General features: G+C 40.3%; 1 protein-coding gene across 1 annotated transcript in view; it reads left to right on the top strand.

Moving 5' to 3' along the window:
* Positions 1 to 9,277, top strand: part of adgrl3.1 (adhesion G protein-coupled receptor L3.1) — a 113,363-nt gene extending 104,086 nt beyond the window's left edge. Inside the window, exons 21-26 of the mRNA XM_034130465.1 lie at positions 872 to 1,051; positions 1,584 to 1,677; positions 3,820 to 3,858; positions 4,593 to 4,610; positions 5,229 to 5,531; positions 6,657 to 9,277. Of these exons, the coding sequence (XP_033986356.1) occupies positions 872 to 1,051; positions 1,584 to 1,677; positions 3,820 to 3,858; positions 4,593 to 4,610; positions 5,229 to 5,531; positions 6,657 to 7,300 (1,278 nt within the window). The 3' untranslated portion in view covers positions 7,301 to 9,277. The remainder of the gene's footprint in view (positions 1 to 871; positions 1,052 to 1,583; positions 1,678 to 3,819; positions 3,859 to 4,592; positions 4,611 to 5,228; positions 5,532 to 6,656) is intronic.
* The last annotated feature ends 6,417 nt before the right edge of the window (positions 9,278 to 15,694 follow it).

The raw sequence follows: 15,694 nt of genomic DNA, 5'->3' as shown, positions 1-15,694 counted from the left end.
TGTGTGTGTGTGTGTGTGTGTGTGTGTGTGTGTGTGTGTGTGTGTGTGTGTGTGTGTGTGTGGTGTGTGTGTGTGTGTGTGGTGTGTGTGTGTGTGTGTGTGTGTGTGTGTGTGTGTGTGTGTGTGTGTGTGTGTGTGTGTGTGTGTGTGTGTGTGTGTGTGTGTGTGTGTGTGTGTGTGTGTGTGTGTGTGTGTGTGTGTGTGTGTGTGTGTGTGTGTGTGTGTGTGTGTGTGTGTGTGTGTGTGTGTGTGTGTGTGTGTGTCTGTGTGTGCAATGTACTTAAGTATGTGTAAGGCCATTGGATCAGGTATCCTGAGAGATGTCCTCAGAACAGTGCTGAGGTTTTCTTTGGCTGCGGCCCAACATGGTCTCTCCCAAGATGCATGGAGCTGCTCACCACACAGCTGTTCAAACAGAGCATGTGGCAATACACGTCTGCCAGTCCAACAAGCTTGTTAAAAAGCAATTACAGTCTTATTTGTTCTAACTTGATTGGGATCTAAATGCAGATGTTCTGTGTGTGCAAGTGCATCATATATCTCCCTCAGGAATATGTCCATTTCAAAAGTGGCAGTGTTAACATTTTGGGTGGATGTTTATGGGGGGGAAAGTTTATGAAGTTAATCTGTTAATGTCTACATTTGTATGGAGTAAGTGTTTGGAAGGAATTTGAGTACAAGAAGTTAACAGGGACACTACATCAAGTTAAGCGTCTGTTTCCTTCCTGGTGTGTCATCTTGAAAATATGCTTCAATATACGCCAGTTAAGTGGGACATCAGTCAATTCCTCCTCCATAGGTGCTTTCTATTTTATGTAATGGATGTGCATAGTATGTCAGTGTGTAACTCACTCTGCCTCCCCCTGCCCAGGTACGAAAAGAGTACGGCAAATGTCTGCGCACTCACTGCTGCAGCGGCAAGAGCGTGGAGACGTCAATCTCCTCCTCCAGCAAGACCACCACCTCAAGGACCCCCGGCCGCTACTCCACAGGCTCACAGGTGAGCTTACCTGCCTGCACACCTGGACGATACAGCACAGCAGACTCTCAGGTGAGGCAGGAGCACGCCATGAGGGTTTAGGGTTATCGCTGATCACTTTCACAACTAGATTCGGCACAGAGTCTCAATTTCATTATAGGCAATTTAAACAAATACACTTTTTAATGGGAACCTTCTGAAATTGTGATTAAGTTAGAACACTATCAAAATGTGGAAAGTGAGATAGCCCAAACCCTGACACCTTTTGAATGTTGATGCTGACACAAAGGTAAATGAGAATACATATAATTGACGGGTGATTATTTGTCCCCACCTGTTTTCCCTCTTGCTGGCCGCAACTTTGCTTTTTCCTTTATTGCCTCTCCTGCACTAATTTGCCCTCCTTTTGCACACCATTCCTCCTTATATCACTTTTCTCTTACCACATTTGTTTCCATCTTTTGTTGTTACGTCTTCCGTCCTCTTCCTTCCTTTTACTCCTTCTCCCTTTCATTATTGCTACTCCTATGTGTCTTTATCCATACCTTCTCTACCTCCTTTTCCTCTCTCCCTCTTCTTTTGCACTCCTTTCTCCTGTGTATAGAGTCGTATCAGGCGGATGTGGAATGACACTGTGAGGAAACAGGAGTCTTCCTTCATCACTGGAGACATCAACAGCTCCGCCACGCTCAACAGAGGTAACCACGGGATACCTAGCATTTGCATCCTCATCACTGTCACCATATCTATTTTATTAATAGCGGGAGGCTCTGGCAGCATACGCTGTCATTTAGTAAAGAGATAGGAGTCCAAACTTCTTAAAAGAAACTGTGTTCTTGTAGAGAGGTAGATTAGCTGAATAGAGTGTAAATATCACTTACTAGTTTTTTTTTGCTACTTCAAAGCATGATTTTACAGGAGGGGAGAGTTGGGAGTAGACTGTTGTCAAAACTGAAACATCAACCAGTCTGTTGTCCCATTTTAGATTTGCAGAGTTTACTGTTCTACAGAAGCTTCTATACTTTTTTGTCTGAGGACAGTCTATTTTTGAATCATTTATGGGGGATGAATCCTTTAAGTTAAACTAGAGCTGAACACCAGTGGTTCCTTTATTAATGTACTGTAAGTTATGCAGAGTTGCATTAAATTAATGCTTTATTATAACCAGAATGTAGTAGTGTGTCACTTCAGGAGAAGCTACTGATTCTAAAATGTACTGTGAGACATTACTTTGAATGTTCGGTAAAGTAGAGCAAAGTTTTAAAGTGTAATACAAGTGTATCTCATTATATGAAGGCTACTGTGTCTAAGCTTTTAAATGTTAATTAGGATAGTTTGCTGGATTTCCACTGTATTGGTAGCTGTCTTTCCTGTCCCTCCCGAGAAAGTCACTGTGAGAATGGATTCTATGTCTGAGGGCTAGGGTAATGAGGACATTGACACACAAATGGCTAGACATTTTGATACACACTCTTGGGACGTACACACATACACTGCCATTTGTTAGTCTCTAAGTTGAGGTGTGGCCCTCGCTTCCTTCGGGCCACTAATAAGCTGTTAGCATGACAGATTGATGCTAAAGCAGACACGGTGTGTGTCAACGCCTGAATTATCACACACTTAGCGAGGCAGGGCTTAAGACACCCCCGCCCCCCTCCTTCGCTCACACTTTAAAGTACGGTGCAGAGAGCTACTTAGCAAGTAGATTTCAAATGACTATGTACGGAGGCTTAGTGAATAAGGAATGGGAGGATTAAATTGGATATTCTGATAGCTAGAGATTGACTTGTTGAAATCAGGAGAAAGTATAATGGAAAAGGAATGTGTTCTTTTTAACCTTGAAGTTGGCAGACATATTTATGTCAAATATACTATTACTTTTGTTTCTTTTTAGTCGTTAAGACAATGGGTGCGAACTAGCCCTTTGGTCACACTTATATATTAACCTTGTTTTATATTATGTCAGTAAGGATTCATGTACATTGTTCTCTATGATTAAAAACCTATTTTGAAGGTTTATAGTTTATAACTTAATATAAATAGCTCTATTGTGTCTACCAAGTTAAGGCTGCTGGCCAGCCACTAATTTCCGAAATAGTAGTAAAGTTATACAAATATCAAATAAACTATGGTAACCTAATATTTGATTTGGATTCATTTAGGCTAGACACCACACATTGTGCCTATTAGCATTATAAACTGTTAACGTTTTTCCCCCTCTTACCATGTTTTTGGATATGTTTGATAGAGAGGGAAATAGACCATGAGAATGAATGTAAAGGAACTGTCGCCTCCAACTTATCTCCCACCTAGGAAAGAAAATGCACTTTGTTTGTGGCCCCTTGTCCGTTTACTATCCTGTAGTCATACAGCTCTGCTCTAGCGTATTGAACTGCAACACAGACTTCTCCAAGCCATGCTCTCCCTTTGCCTCTCCTTCGTGTCCCCTCCCTCAGCCTGTATGCAGTGGCTGCAAGAATTACTTGTCAAGCTTTTTCTTGGCTTTCCCCTCAAACTATTTGCCTGTTTGATTTACTTGTCCTCTTCTCTCCCTCCTTCTTCCACACACTCACTTTCCATCTTACTCTCCCTTCCTCCTTTTCCTTCTCGCTTACCTGCACTCTGCACCGTCTACATGCTCTCCTTCAACCTCCCTCTCTCTCCGCTTTCCCTTTTTTACCCTCGATTGCTTTTTCTCTCTTGACTTGGCTGTTGCTCTTCCTCTCTCTCTCTCTATCTGCCTGTACCAGGAGCCATGGCTAATCATCTTATAACTAATGCTCTCCTTCGTCCCCATGGTACTAACCATCCTTATAACACTCTCCTGGGGGACTCGGCAGTCTATAACAACCCCGCCGTGGGCATGTACAACACCCAAGGTGTGCTTGATGTTTCTATTATAAACATACAACATTCTAAGCTCGGAGTTATTTTTTCACTATGTTTTAATTGATGTTGCATGGTAATTTCATTTGAAGCCGTTTGCTACTGTGATACACTTTGTGATGCACATGATCTGGCCTTGTTATGGCTCCCAAGTGAGGCAATCAATCGCACTGCAATAATCTTTCACAAAGGACCCCCACTGGGCACTTTTCCCAGCACATAAATGTGGAGATGAAATTCTGTCTATGATTTATGTAAAAAGTCAACAAGTTCACATGCTGATTTCTTGTATGCTATACATGCACACTACAGTATGTGTTGCAAACTACACTGTATCTTTTATAAGCTACTTGGGAGCCATGAAATATTCTTACTTTTTGTATTGATTTTCTATTTTCTACAGCATGTGCTTGACTTTGTACATGTCAGTTGGGACTTTTATTGCTTGTCTTAGTGCACGTCTGCTGTATTCAAACTATGTTTTAAATGTAAGTTGTGTTTTTATGTTTTCTCTGTGTTAAATAAATAATGAACCATATGGTAACAGCCAGTTAACGACAAGGCCAGGAAAACAGACTTTGATATTGAGTATCAGAGATGGTTTCTTTGTAAGATTTTCCTCCAATTACTGTCCAACCGTAGATTTTCTGCCCCTGAAAGTTGTTTCTCTCGATGTTTGAACTCACGTCTTTCTGTTTTCTCTCTTCTCCCTCATGCTGTCCATTAGCACCGTACCGAGACACAAGTATGGGCTAAATTAATACTCAACTTCTTCAGTAACATATGAGTTTCTTCTCTCTTTCCTTGGTTTTTTAAACTCTCCGGTTCAATCTTCACCCAAATTATAGTTTTGTTTGCTACTTTCCTCGCCCAAATAATTAGTCAATCCGTGTTATAAGGTTTTCTGATTTTATTTCTCACACAGTTTTGGACTCCTTTCCCAGAAATGCTATTTTCTTGAAGGCATTTTATGTATAGTAGTAAAACAAACAAGCTTTATTATTGATTATATGTAGTGTTAATCAAATGTGCACATTTTAGTTTAAATCCTCATTAAAATGCAATACTTATGCCCTCAACAATAAGTCACAATGTAATGTAAATGTCGCATAACACATTTTACATTGATATAACTTACTTATTTTGCAGTGGAATTCTAACTATTTTTAATGTATTGCTATAGTGCTGGCTGTAGTGAGATCAGAACAAACTTCTGAGGTTCCTTTAATTAATTGAGTAAAAATGTTTGTATCCAAGGAATTAACATAATTACCTTTAATCCTCAATTCATAGCATATTCTATGATGGTTTATTCAGGACTCCTAATAATTATGACTGTTATTATTCCTTATTTGTTTTTCAGAGGGCATCCTGAACAACGCAAGAGACTCCAGTGTAATGGATACACTCCCTCTTAATGGTAACCATGCCAACAACTACAGCATGGCCAGCAGCGAGTACCTGAGCGACTGCGTCCAGATCTTGGACCGTAGTGGCGGCTACGGCACCCACGGCAATCATAAGGAGACGACCCTGGAGAAGAAGATCCTCAAGGAGCTGACCTCCAATTACATCCCCTCCTACCTCAACAACCATGAGAGAGCGACCACCGAACGCAACCACAACCTGATGAACAAGCTGGTCAACAGCAGCATGGCCAATGGAGGTGACTGGTTTGATTTAAGTTATTTCAGGTTAAGATCGTCACAGACATTGTTTTTTTCTAGACAGGGACACTATTGTAAAGCACTTAACTTATTTTGGTTCATGAACACTATTGTGCCTAACTTATTAGAAAGAGCTTTATAATGGCCTATTATCACTTTTCAACATGGTAGCATACAGTCACCTTTCAACAATCTACCAGACAGAGTTGTGTTCTGGCAAGTCCAATATTACCCCTTCTTTTACCTGATCTTCATAAACCCGTAAGGATATATCAGTCTCTTAAGCTTCCAAATGCTCCGATATGTTCACCAGCTAGTTGCTAAATGTGCCTGTCTGCCGTACGCTCCTGGCAGGTAGCTGCAGTGATTTGGTAACAGCTGCCTGCTGCTACTGAAAACAAGGCTGATGAGAGCGCTGAGCTGAACCAAAACAGTAAAGTTGCAGGCTGGGAAACAAAAACAATGCGATCAATTAATGATGCTGAAATCCTTTGTGAAGCCAAGGGGAAGATTTTCTGTTGGTTTGTGTAAGCAACTTTTTTCACACATACACATGGTACATTTAATCCGTTGTTAATATAAAAAGGTTATAGACACAACCAGTCAACTTTCTGACTGGCTTACTAATAGATCTCCACTATCAGATGCTAAAATCATCATACTGTGTATGTGTATATGTATGTATGTGGATGTATATAGGTATGTGTGTATGTATGCATATAAAGGTGTATGTGTCTATGTATGTGTATGTATGTGTACGTACATGTTTGTACATATATATGTGTATATATGTATGTGGATGTGTGTGTAATATATATATATATATGTGTATGTGTTTAAGTAGATACATGTGTACATTTGTAGATATTTGTCATTTCAAACTACCCCTATGTACATTTTCGTTTTTATTTTATTTTACAAATTTTGTTCCGTATTTAATTTGCCATTTTTCGGGTCTCTAAAGAAATATGATTCGCAAAACTGTATTTTTAATATAATGTGACCCCAAATAAAGAATTATTATTATTTTTATTTTTTTTAAATCATCATACTAGCTATAGGAACGCTTTTGTTTAAATGTCAGAGAATATGCTTTAACTGGTCTCCCTGCTCTGGTCTTCCAGGGAGCATGGCAGGAGGCAGCAGCAGCAGCAGCAGCAGTGGCGTTGGAGGATGTGTGGGCAGCGGTAAAGAGGACAATTGTCCCATGGTGCTGGACAACCCTGCAGCCTTCCCCCACGAGGAGAATCTGGGTTTGGAGATCATTAGAGAGGAGTCCAACGCTCCACTCCTGCCGCCACGTCCTCCTCCACCAGACAGCCACCCCCCTCCTCCGCCTCCCCCGCACAGCTTCTCTCGGCCACGGCGCATTCCCCAGGAGACCAGCGAGAGCTTTTTCCCCCTGCTGACCAACGAGCACACTGACGAACACACACATTCGCCCAGCCACAGAGACTCACTGTACACCAGCATGCCTGTGCTGACGGACCTTCCGGATGGACAGATGAACGGTTTAACAGACGGAGAGGAAGACAGCTCCGGGGAGCTGCAGCCCTGTAAGAGTGCCACTGCTCCGGAGCTAGATGACGTCTATTATAAGAGCATGCCAAACTTGGGCTCCAGGAATCAACTTCACGACCTGCAGAGCTACTACCACATGGGCCGTGGTGGCAGCGATGGATACATGGTGTCCGGCAGCAAGGAGGAGTCCGATTCGTCGCCTGAGGAGCCGCCTGTAGACCCTTCCCACCTGGTAACCAGTCTATAGAGCCAATAAAGAGACTTCTATCCCTCCACAGCCCATTCTCACACTTCCAACCTTCCAATGAAAACATTTTGTGTTGTTGATCGACAGACTGAGCTGGCCCACCCCTGGATTGATGTACTATTTGTGACATTGACTATAGTTCATGACGACATGGTTAAGAATTGGCTGGTCAAATGAAGGCAGGGACTGAATGTATCGTCACAAATGGTGCAGAGCGAGAGGGTGGTTCGGAGAGACTTTACCTGGAAAAGAGAGGAAGGGGGAGGGATCCTGTAATTTCACCCTACCTGTTACTTTAATATGAAATCTTGGATTGAAGTTCCCCAATATGAACCTCTAGCAGATCATAGCATAGAGTCTCCACTACCATGGCAACAGGGGCGTGGCCATCCAGCCCTGGTCAAAGGAGCTGCCTGTCTGAGTATCTGTATGTCCGTCTCACGCTTAAAGACATGTACTGGGATGACGTTTGCACCTTTTCAAAGGGTAGAGCAGGATATTGAACTCCGTTGTTCACAACATAAACTGGCCTTACATAGGCCCCGCCCCACTATCTGCCAATCAAGTGGAGGATGTACGATAAATGCCCTCTCTACCAAAACATCCCAAAAACTATTTTATTGGGCAACCGAACTGTAATCATATCACGCTGATGTTCTGAACTCTCTTCCTGTTCGTATCTGCTAAACTGGAGTTGTGTCTGGGCTGGTGTAACATTCCTGCGAGTTGTAGTGACTGCGGCTACTGTGTATTTCACTGAAAACAAAGAAGGGAGATCATATAACAACAGACTGAACTAAAAAAAAAAAAGAATGGGTTCTGTTTCTCCTCCTTTCTTCTGTAAAAGTTTTCAGTTATCAAAGGATTATAAAGAAATCACAAACTGTTTCTATGTATTGTACAGAATACAAATACAGATACATTGTTGCATATGACCAAGTCTTTTATTTTTTACATTTTTAAGTTGCAAACCTTTTGTCTGTGGAACTGTTCTGAAATGTCATGATGAGTTCTGGTCACGTGTAATTGACAGAACAAACAAGGAACAATCGATCTGTAATTTGTTGGTAAATACAGCGTTAAGCACTTCTTAATTATACTACGCATATACCCTACACACACTTCATTCCGGACCTTTTTATAGAAACACCACTGTCACCTACATTTTGCAAATCAATTGTTACTATATACTTTACCACTGTGTAGATTCTAAAGTAAAGGGTAAAGGAAGTGGCTAATTTATGATAGAGATGGTTGCTATGGTAATTCTACCATTTAGTCTTTGCTGGAAGTGGGTCTCATCTCATTTGTTCTTGAATAAAGCGTTTCCTTCCTTAAGGCACAAGCGTGAACGAGAGTGGATTTATTTTACAAAGATATCAGATATTTGGAGCAACACAAGAATGCGTTATTAAGCATACCCTCTCTATTAACATTGCTTTGCTGTGCTGGTTGAGATTGTACAGATAAAGAATGCTGGGAATAAAAAATGTCATTCTCTAAAGAAAAAAAAGAGACTTTAGACTATTTGAAACAGAGTGGGTCTCTGTGAAATGACATGATTACACGATATATGTGTACTGAAGATATGAAAACTCTGCACACAGCAGCACTGTCCAATGTGGAAAGCCAATGTTTACTTATTTAGGAGAGAAAAAATCATAAGTGTATGAAGTGTAGCTTGCACATGTATCCCACAAGCCCCCGCCATGTCCCCAAGAGAGAAATTATTTATTTATCTGTTTATTGGTTTGAAGACAGCAAAACAAGCTTGGAGGAAGAAAGCTGGCTTTAGGCAGGAGTAAATATGATGGCACTGGGTTTGTTTCATGGTTCTTTTTTTAAATTATTATGATCATGACTATTATTACAATATTATTGATAATTATTTATTCTTTTTGTATGGGTTCCAAGTTGAATGATCTCATAACTAATATTTGTTGTAACAGTGAAAGTTGTTTGCCAACAAATAAATTACTGACATAGCTTTGCGGTTTTCCGCCTCTTGAGTGTTCTCAGTCATTACATCAAAATTAAATGAAACAAAGAGGGAAAACCAACAGTGTACTTTCACTTCACATTTAATTTCTAGTAAATAAGAAATGTCATTATATATTGTAGGTATGCTAACACTTGTTATTATGTGAAAGCTTTTATTGTCTTGGTTGCATGTATAAGACAGTCAAAGGTTTACAGAGTTCTCCATTGCACTAAGACTAGCTTTCCATCTTTTTATATATTCAATTAGGATCAGAAGATTGTTATTGTCATTTTACTCAGGTACAACTACATTTCGCATGCTCCTCTCGATTCAGTTAATGTATGTAAGTAGGACTGACCCCCGAGGATCATGAGATGAGAATAATTACTTCCAGACAAACCACCTGTGCAGTGGTGACGCACAACATAAAAGCACCTGTGCGCTTAACCTTCCCTGGTCACCTGAGGATATGAGAACAGGTTGTTGTAATAGACGTATGTTTGTGTTAGAGGGCAGCCTTTACATAGGTCGAATACCTGCTTCAAGATCTCTCTATGAAACAATGTCCCCTGCATGTAATATATAATGTAATATATACCATGATGAACAACAAGATGCTAGAAAAGGGTATCACAAGATTCCGTTTATTCACCTGTGAATCGCATTTGCATAGAACGTGTGTTATGCTATACTGTAGGTATAATCTCTGTTTATTATTCCAGTCACCTAAAGAAAGTCAGGTATAGTGCAAACACTTTAGCTCAAAATCCCAGCAGATGTGCTCTATACATATTATGTATATGTCTGCAAGGCATGGTTGCAGCATCTCGCATAAAAAGGCATGGTAGTTTAGGTTTCCCCTGCTTCTGCACAATGGCAATGGATTCCTTTGTACACCCAAGGAGAGTCCATGTGAAGGGACAAAACAGCTGTCCAAGGAAGGTCTTTACTCGGGAGAGTGGAAGGACAGACCATTGACAGCCCTAAGGGAACCACTCCACTCGCATTCCAAAGCGAGCTAGATCCCGTCAATAGCCTCAGTCTCGGCTGTATGCCTTTCTTTCTCTACCTGCAGAGAGAGAAGGTGAGCTCTGTATTGACAACACATGGTTCTCAGTCATCCTGAGAAAGCCTGAAACCACCTGGGGCTCCCTAGCTTGGCAAGACTTATTATTACTGATATGGAGCAAGTTGAACTCAGATGTTGTGCCTACCCTCTGAGTGGTGGCTAGGTGGAGGTGGAGACATTGCACAGTCCTTGGGCACCATCAGTGACATTCATCTGCAAAAATAAATGAAAGTTTCCAAGTCATGTTGCAGTAACTAGTAGAGTAGACACATTGTCTCACTGGCTCAGCCACTTTTATCCTTTGTTTTTTTTCAGGATTTTAAGACACACCAAGGAAATGCTGGCTAAAAATGTAACAGCTGACTTTCAACTAAGACTGATGCAGACTGGTGCCTAAAAGTACAGGATGTAGTCCTGCAACCAAATTTGCAGTCCGTCCTTTCAGTGCTCTGAAAGTCGATTCTGTACTTCAAAGATATCAGAACATTTTATTTGTCTTTGTTAAAAGTATTATTGTCACGGCCTCCCCATTGGATGTAACACAACCATGATTGGTTAGGGCGCATTCTATCCTTGGTGTTGTGGGCATTGTAGCGAAGGTACACTCTTCCATGTACCTCTTTTTTCCTCGGACTATCCCCTCAACGTTTACACAGCACTATACCTGCTTAATGTACTGTAGCGGTAGGCACCTCCTATGGGAGCAAGTGCTTAGCGTTGCCCAGCAATAACCATTCTTAATGTTTCCCTGGGTGGACTGTGGTAAATCCCAGATGTGGGATGCCTGGTTACCTTTTCCACTCATTTGAGCGAGACCTTTGGCAGCCACTACGCCCCTCTACACCGTAGTGTCCTGCAGGACTGGGAAAACCATGGTTACATCTGACATGTTTGCTTCAAACAGCAGTACATGTGTCTAGCAGTATTTACAGGCCAAATGGTTTGTAGTTAGTCAATATGTAAATAACTTGGTTGCACATAGGTGGTTTTTCTTAGAACTACCAACAAGTTTTGACTCCTTTAAGTTCAGAGATGTCAAAAGTAGACACATCCTTTACTCAAGTAGAAGTATAGATACTCGTTTTAAAAAATACTCTGGTAAAAGTAGAAGTACTGACTAAACTTCTTTACTCAAGTAAAAGTAAAGAAGTATGGGCTTCGAAATGCACTTAAGTAAAAAGTACCCATAACTACCAACTGTTTTAAAGAGTAACCGACCTCCCTTTATATTAATAGAACAATAATGTCATTGTTAGCTAATGAATGTTTCGATGCAGAACAACGGCAAAATGACAAAATGTTCATTGGTCCCTCTTGTTTAAAGAAGACCAGGAAATGATGGATACACGGATCGTGTTCAAATCAATAGGCACGCAATGACTCTAAATAATAATGATCACGCCACCAAACACAGATTAAAACTAAAGTAACAAACCTGTTTTGAAAATGTAAGAAGTAGAAAGTACAGGTATTTGTGTTAAAAATGTAAGAAGTCAAAGTAAAAAGTTGTCAGAAAAATAAGTAGTGGAGTAAAGTACCAATACCAGAAAAATGTACTTAAGTACAGTAATGAAGTATTTGTACTCCACTACTTCCCACCTCTGTTTAAGATATTAAAACTAACTGGAGCCACCTAAAGCTTGCACTCCCCCTGTCCCTTCCTTACTCCCTCTCTCTCTTTCCCCGCCACGCTGCCAGTCGCAGGCTGATTGAACGAGCATCGGTCTATGTGGGTCATATCTCTGCAGGAGTGCTCTGATCGGTTAGTGCTGCCTGGCTGTGTTATCTTGCCGCTTGCTCTGTTTCCCTCCTTCAAGGGAAGGAATTCAGAAAGTCTTACAAGGTGACATGTCTCTCACACTCAGCTCACGAACCAAAGGCAGACTGCGAGGATGAGCAGGGGTATAAACTAAAAGGATCAATCTGTTTATTGTACATGATTTATTAATGATTGTGGCAAGCTGAGGGAATCTAAATGTGGAACCTATAATGCAGGAACTTCAAAAAGCTAAACAGAGCAAGAAGTGCACAGTAACAAATCCTTCCTGGAAAGGCGCTCATTGCTTAAAATAGTTCTGAGAATGTTCAGAGATGTTCTAGCAATTATTTAGACAATGCTGAGGAATTTGAATGTATAAATTCAACTCCAGCATGCCAGACAACCCCTGTTTCCTACAAAATGATTTCCCCATACAAACTTGGTTTTCAATTATGCTTTGAGGGAAGTATATTTTCTCACAGTCAAAGTATAAATATGTGGTAATGTTGCAAACTGAAACAAAACAAACTTACTTGGTTATGTTAGACAACACATTTACTTGACATGAGTTGGTAAAGGATCGGGATTTTGTTTAAAACAAGTGTTTGTCATTGAAGTGTCAGACATTCACTTTTTTGGTGTCACACAGGACTCCTCTGTGAAAGTCAGTTTTTACAAGGACTGTGATATTAAAAATGTGTATTATAGTCATGAGTCAAAAACAGTATAAGAACAAATGTGTGGTAACAATAAATGTCCCTGAAATGTAATGTAGTTGAGATGTATAGATATTTCATATTAAGAGACCGGAATGAGTCAGAATTATGTAGATTATATTATTGTATTTGATTACTGTAATCAAAATACAGATTTTGAAAAATAGCTCAAGGTCCACTCACCGTTTTTTCCCCCTGTGCATCAGCGAATGGAGCTTACTCATGTCATAGAGAAGTTTTTAATTTGTTTAAAGTTTCAAAGGTTGATTGATTACTTGGCTTTAAAGCTGATCAGTGTGCTCTTTTCTCCCAGTGAGTCTGTCCCACTTTGTGATGGATGCAGCCTGCTATGCAAGTGGAATCCAGTGTTAGCCATGAATGTGAATGAATGGCATGGTATCAAGCAGCCCCCATTGTGAAAGTGATATTACATTGTGGTCTCTGTTAATTAAGGCAGCTATGACATTTAAGGCTGAGTTAGAATTTGATTAAATGCAGAAAATCAGCCCATATACAGTATGACATTTCTAAATTTCCATCCCATTTCCTTCTTCTGCACTGTTGAGCATTATAAAGCACAAGAGGCATATTTACCGGCCATTCTGGTATCCAGTTTAGGTTCTAATAGAATAGACTCGAATGAAACACATGACCTCACAATCTAGTATACCTGTCAGTGGAATTTATTGTATTAAATTACACAATTTTAATTGTATTGGCTCAGAATTCAATCCATCACTATCTGGTCATTCCTTAGTTGATTAGAAGCTCGCTGTGAGAGAAAGCTAATTAGTCTTTCTCCAAGCCATATTAGCTTCTGAATGGCTAGCCTTGCCCTGACCTCTGAAAACACATCAAAATGCACAGGGGTTCCTCCACTGACCTACATGTGTGTGTGTATGCTAGTGTGTGTATGCATAGCCATGTCTTTACCAGCTCATCTGCTTGCACTGCCCAGCCTGTGTGCTGCAGAATATGCACTCTTGCTCATCGTCTCCTCACCTCAATTTTCCGTGAGAGTACTCATTGGAAGAAAAACACTTAACAGATACATACAGGCCACCCTGAATAATTCACTCTAATTGGCTAAAAGATAAAACAAAGGAGCAATAGCAGCAAAAGAGTGACAGAGAGTGAGCTATGGAGTGGGAAAGATGAGGGTGAGAGTGGCCATCAATCTACTGGCTTTTTTTTTTTTTCTTTTGAGGTCACATACACCCCCATGCATGTTTAATTGGCTTTGGGATGGCATGGTGTTTCTGCTGCCTCTGCTGTGAGTCAGACTCACTACGCTTTTTCTGGAGCGTGGCTTTTCACGGAGGCTCAGAGATGGAGATACTATTTTGGGAACACATTAGGAGCCCGGAAAACACTGACATTTAGACTATCGCCGGGATGGCTGTGAGAGGCAGAGGGCTAGTCACAAGTATATTTGACAGATAGACACTGGGTTAGTGAGGGCTTGTTTTTAGGAAAGAAAGTACAGTAGGTAGGAACCATGTCAAATGACTCTGTGAAATGGGTTTATTTGCTTCTTTAAAATAGATAGAGCTGGACTAGCAAAATAACTAATTAGATTATTCTGAATGTGCAAATCACACAGAGTTATGACTGTACACTGCAGCAAAGGTGGGAGAGAGGAAACACTTGTTATTAATAATGTATTGTGGTCACACAGGAAGAAAGCCAGTGCATATACAGTACAGAGATGTACCGTCGACCCTCATGGCACTTGTGAACATTTTTTCCTGAAGCAAGCTATGGGAGTGCATTTTGAACTTGCAGTTTCTTTATTGTGATTACTACCTAACTTCCTTATCTTAAATATATATTCTAATTAGAATTTGTTTAACATTTGAGCCGTTTGCAGGCATAAAAGGACGTTACAATGGAGGTATATTGTGACTCTATGACCATGTTTTCTATGCTGGTATGGATTTTCAGGCTCAGACTAGAGACAAAAGTCTAGCCTGCCTCTTTACGGAGAAATGAAAAGCTAAAGCAGTTTAGCCTTTCACAGTTTAATCCTTTCTACTGGATGCTATAGAACCCGTGTGTCTGGATATACTGTGCCTTTATTACCTTGCTCATGATCTGAAACACCAGTGTAATGAAATAAAATTACACATAATTAGTCAGGTTTAAAGCACCAATATCAGGTAATTGCATGAATAACTAAGCTAGGGATTGTAGGTGATGATATAAACCTTTGGTGTAGTCTAAAGTAAATTGCACAAATACCTCACACTGTAACCAAGATAACCTTTTTGTTTCCTAACCATACTTTTCTTTATCTTTCTTAATTTGAATATTGTTGAAACCAAGCCAGTTCTGTCTAATGTGCACTCGTCTGAAATGCATACAAATAAATGTGTCAAATAAGCTCTCAGTTTGTACTCAAAAGTGGACATACTTTATTTAAATCCAGGGAATGAAAGCTTTGCTTCTCTTAAACAGCCTGTAAATATAAGCCCTTTTGTACAAACAAGGATATTCACCGAGGAAATACATAATAAGAATGTCAAAAGCATTTGACATGAGTGATTAAATCGTTATAATAATTACTTAGAGCAAGCAATTTAAAATGTGATGGAGAATTAGCCTGCTTGTTATTTCTAATTCACTAGGTTTTGCAATAACCAATAGGAACCTTTCTGTGTACCCCAGGCTCTGTTTCCATCATGTTCACCATATGATGTATTACATTAGGTAAAGCAGCAATATGAGGCTACACCTTGTTGAATGTATTTTTAAAGCTGACTGTGGGCGTATCTGCCATACAGCAGACAGAAGTATCACTTTTGACTGTGACAGTAAAATAAAGCCTAGCATGTCAATGTACTGTGAAGAAAGGTGGTAACAAAGAGAG

The sequence above is a fragment of the Trematomus bernacchii genome, unplaced genomic scaffold (assembly GCF_902827165.1).
Source record: "Trematomus bernacchii unplaced genomic scaffold, fTreBer1.1, whole genome shotgun sequence".
Classification (NCBI taxonomy): domain Eukaryota; kingdom Metazoa; phylum Chordata; class Actinopteri; order Perciformes; family Nototheniidae; genus Trematomus; species Trematomus bernacchii.
The sequence above is the reverse complement of the archived record's forward strand: the minus strand, read 5'-3'. Positions and strand labels throughout refer to the sequence as shown.